At 40.1% G+C, this 2625-nt stretch overlaps 1 protein-coding gene across 1 annotated transcript in view; it reads right to left on the bottom strand.

The window, feature by feature from the left end:
• Positions 1-2506, bottom strand: part of LOC123976176 (H-2 class I histocompatibility antigen, alpha chain-like) — a 6692-nt gene extending 4186 nt beyond the window's left edge. Inside the window, exons 1-4 of the mRNA XM_046058096.1 lie at positions 2205-2506; positions 1683-1973; positions 843-1127; positions 234-356 (exon numbers count right to left, since the gene is read on the bottom strand). Of these exons, the coding sequence (XP_045914052.1) occupies positions 234-356; positions 843-1127; positions 1683-1973; positions 2205-2400 (895 nt within the window). The 5' untranslated portion in view covers positions 2401-2506. The remainder of the gene's footprint in view (positions 1-233; positions 357-842; positions 1128-1682; positions 1974-2204) is intronic.
• Between the last annotated feature and the right edge of the window lie 119 nt (positions 2507-2625).

The following is a 2625-nucleotide window of genomic DNA, read 5'->3' as shown; positions in this document are numbered from 1 at the left end:
TATGAAGCATAAACCACGATTTACTGTTAAAGAACCACGGCTGTTCTTTAAGCACAGAACTTTACTGTTCAGTTTGTTTTGTTTTCTCTTAATAAAAGAACCATTTTTGTGAAATTACATTGTTTGTGTATTTTATTAAAGAATATAAAACTAATTTTAGAAAAAAAATGATTCCACTCTACTGATATCATGTTGTCAAGAGAAGACGATGGTTACATATAAATTCCACCTACCAATTATGCCTTTTTTGCACAAGACAGCCAGCACCACACCGACTACGCCCAACACGAGCAGGAGCCCTGCAACTCCACCAATGATGGGTCCAAGTCCTCCAGGTCCAGGAGAGAGTTTAGGATCTAAAACACAGAAAACATTCACATTAGTTTTATATTCACTTCACTTTGAACATCATTTCTATTTGTTAGGTTTTATTTACTACGGCGTTAATGTACGCTACAAAAATGTAGAAGCTGAGTGACAGTAATGCTGCAATCTGATTTTAAGAAAATAACATGAATTTAGTCATTTGTGCTGGTGAGAAACAGAAAAAGAGGATGTTCTGAGAGGAGACTGTGTCAAGCATCAAAAGAATTGTTATTGTAAAAACATTAGCCTTGTTTAGTATGATACAAAAATACATTTATCCAGCACCATCTTATCAGCGACAACGAGGATCTCCATTAGAAGAATGAATTAAAATCTTATTAATATGCAGCTTCTATGGGACTTGCAGCAATGCAGACAAAGAACTTCTGCTGGTACAGTGACTTCAATCATGTGAAACACGTTCTGCAATAATAAACACTGCAAAAACAATGACAAATGGTAAAAAAGTTTCTTACCCCATTCCTTCTCAACATGTAACCCAGATGCAGCGTGATTCACTTCACAGGTGTATTTAGACATGTCACTCTTTAAAATCTCCACACTGTCTCTTCTCTGGAAGGTGTCGTCTTCATTTGGTCGAACGCCAAAGGTAACCACTCCGTCCTCTTGAGCTAGAATGCGGCCGTTCCTTTTGATGTTCAGGATGATGTCTTTTGGGTAGAAACCTGTGGCCAGGCACGTCAACATGATCTTTGACTCAACTTTGGTGTTCTTAGAGAACAAGAACACCTCAGGTGGAGCTGGAAAGAGAAGCCGTAAAGAGAGTTCATATTTGCAGTATGCTTCAGATCAATGCAACCACACAATAAACTTTTTGTACTGCTGACGGCTTTATAATAAACTGAATGACACATTATAAAGATAATCTATTGCTACAGCTACTAATTTCAGGTCTTTTCCAAACTATTTTCTGTCTGGATTTAAAGGCCATGATTGTTAGGGAGTATGGTGTTCGCAATGGTTGGGTTGAGATAGCCGGTTCCATCTTGTTTTGGCCAGTCAGGCCGCCATAAAGCTGTAGTGTTTCTACCTCTCAGACCCAAAAAAGCTGATTACAGATATCAAATGTATCTTGGAGTTTCTGTGACGTTATTTTTAACTTCACTTACAAATGCTGAAAGTTAAATCGGAGTGGATTTGATATGGGAATTTATAGAATTTGGATTTGATGAAGATTTGGTGTAAATCCCAATTGTTAGTTTCAACCTGCACAGTACTTTCACATCAATGCTACTTCCATCATCTGTAGTAATAATGAGTTTAAAAATGTAGAATTTATTTTCTGCCATACATACAGGCGGTTCGAAGCTGCATTTGCTCATAGTCCACGAACTTCCTCAACCACTCCATGCACTCGTTCTCCAGGTAGCCTTTGGTGTAATCTTTTAGGACCTGGACCCCATCCCACTTCCTCTTGGTCGGGAGGGCCGCTTCAATTGGGGCGACCCAGACTTGGTTGACGTCGTCAAAGGACAGGAAGTTGTTTCCATCGTAGCTGTACATGTCCTTGCCGCGGTAAAACGTAATGTTGCCGTCAGGCTGCTTTTTGCCCTCACAGCCGTGCATCCACTGAAGAACATGGACGTCTGAAACCAAAAGTTATGCCAGGAAAGTTTGATAAATGACTAACAACAAAAGGATAATTACAAAGCTAGAAAGACGAGAAGAGGTGGGTCAGATTTGAGTATTTGTGCTTTTTTGGTTAAAAATAAAAGAGTAAATGCTTTAATTTTACTAGAGCATTTATCTGTAAAGTTGTTGGTTTCATGGTCTTCATCAAAAAGTTGTCGCTGCCCTTCTTGTTTCATGGATCTTACCTGAGTCATTCTGTCTCATTCGTGTCTTCAGGATGTCGATGTTGACGTTGAACCACTGCTGTTTGCTCAGGCGGGACTGTGTTCCTTTCTCCCAGTAATCTGCAGCCAGTTTCTCTTTCATCCAGTCCTGTGTGGGAATTTTCTTCTGGTGCTCACTGTCAAAGTAGTCGATCATCCTGCCGTCCAGGCGACCCATGGCTGTGAACTGGTGGATGCCCGGGAGTCCGACAGGTTTGGAGAGAGCCGTGTAGGTGTAAAAGAGGGAATGTGTCTCTGAGAGTCACACAGACAGACAGATATTTATTAGACAAGGCAGATAAATGTCAGTCAATGAACCACCACTGAACCAAAAGTTGAAAATACTGTGTGACTCATTATTGGCAAGGGGAAGAACTTTATTAAACTAAAAGTTATCCAACCT

This window comes from Micropterus dolomieu, linkage group LG09 (assembly GCF_021292245.1).
Source record: "Micropterus dolomieu isolate WLL.071019.BEF.003 ecotype Adirondacks linkage group LG09, ASM2129224v1, whole genome shotgun sequence".
In the NCBI taxonomy this organism is placed as follows: domain Eukaryota; kingdom Metazoa; phylum Chordata; class Actinopteri; order Centrarchiformes; family Centrarchidae; genus Micropterus; species Micropterus dolomieu.
This window is presented reverse-complemented; position numbering and strand designations above follow the sequence as displayed.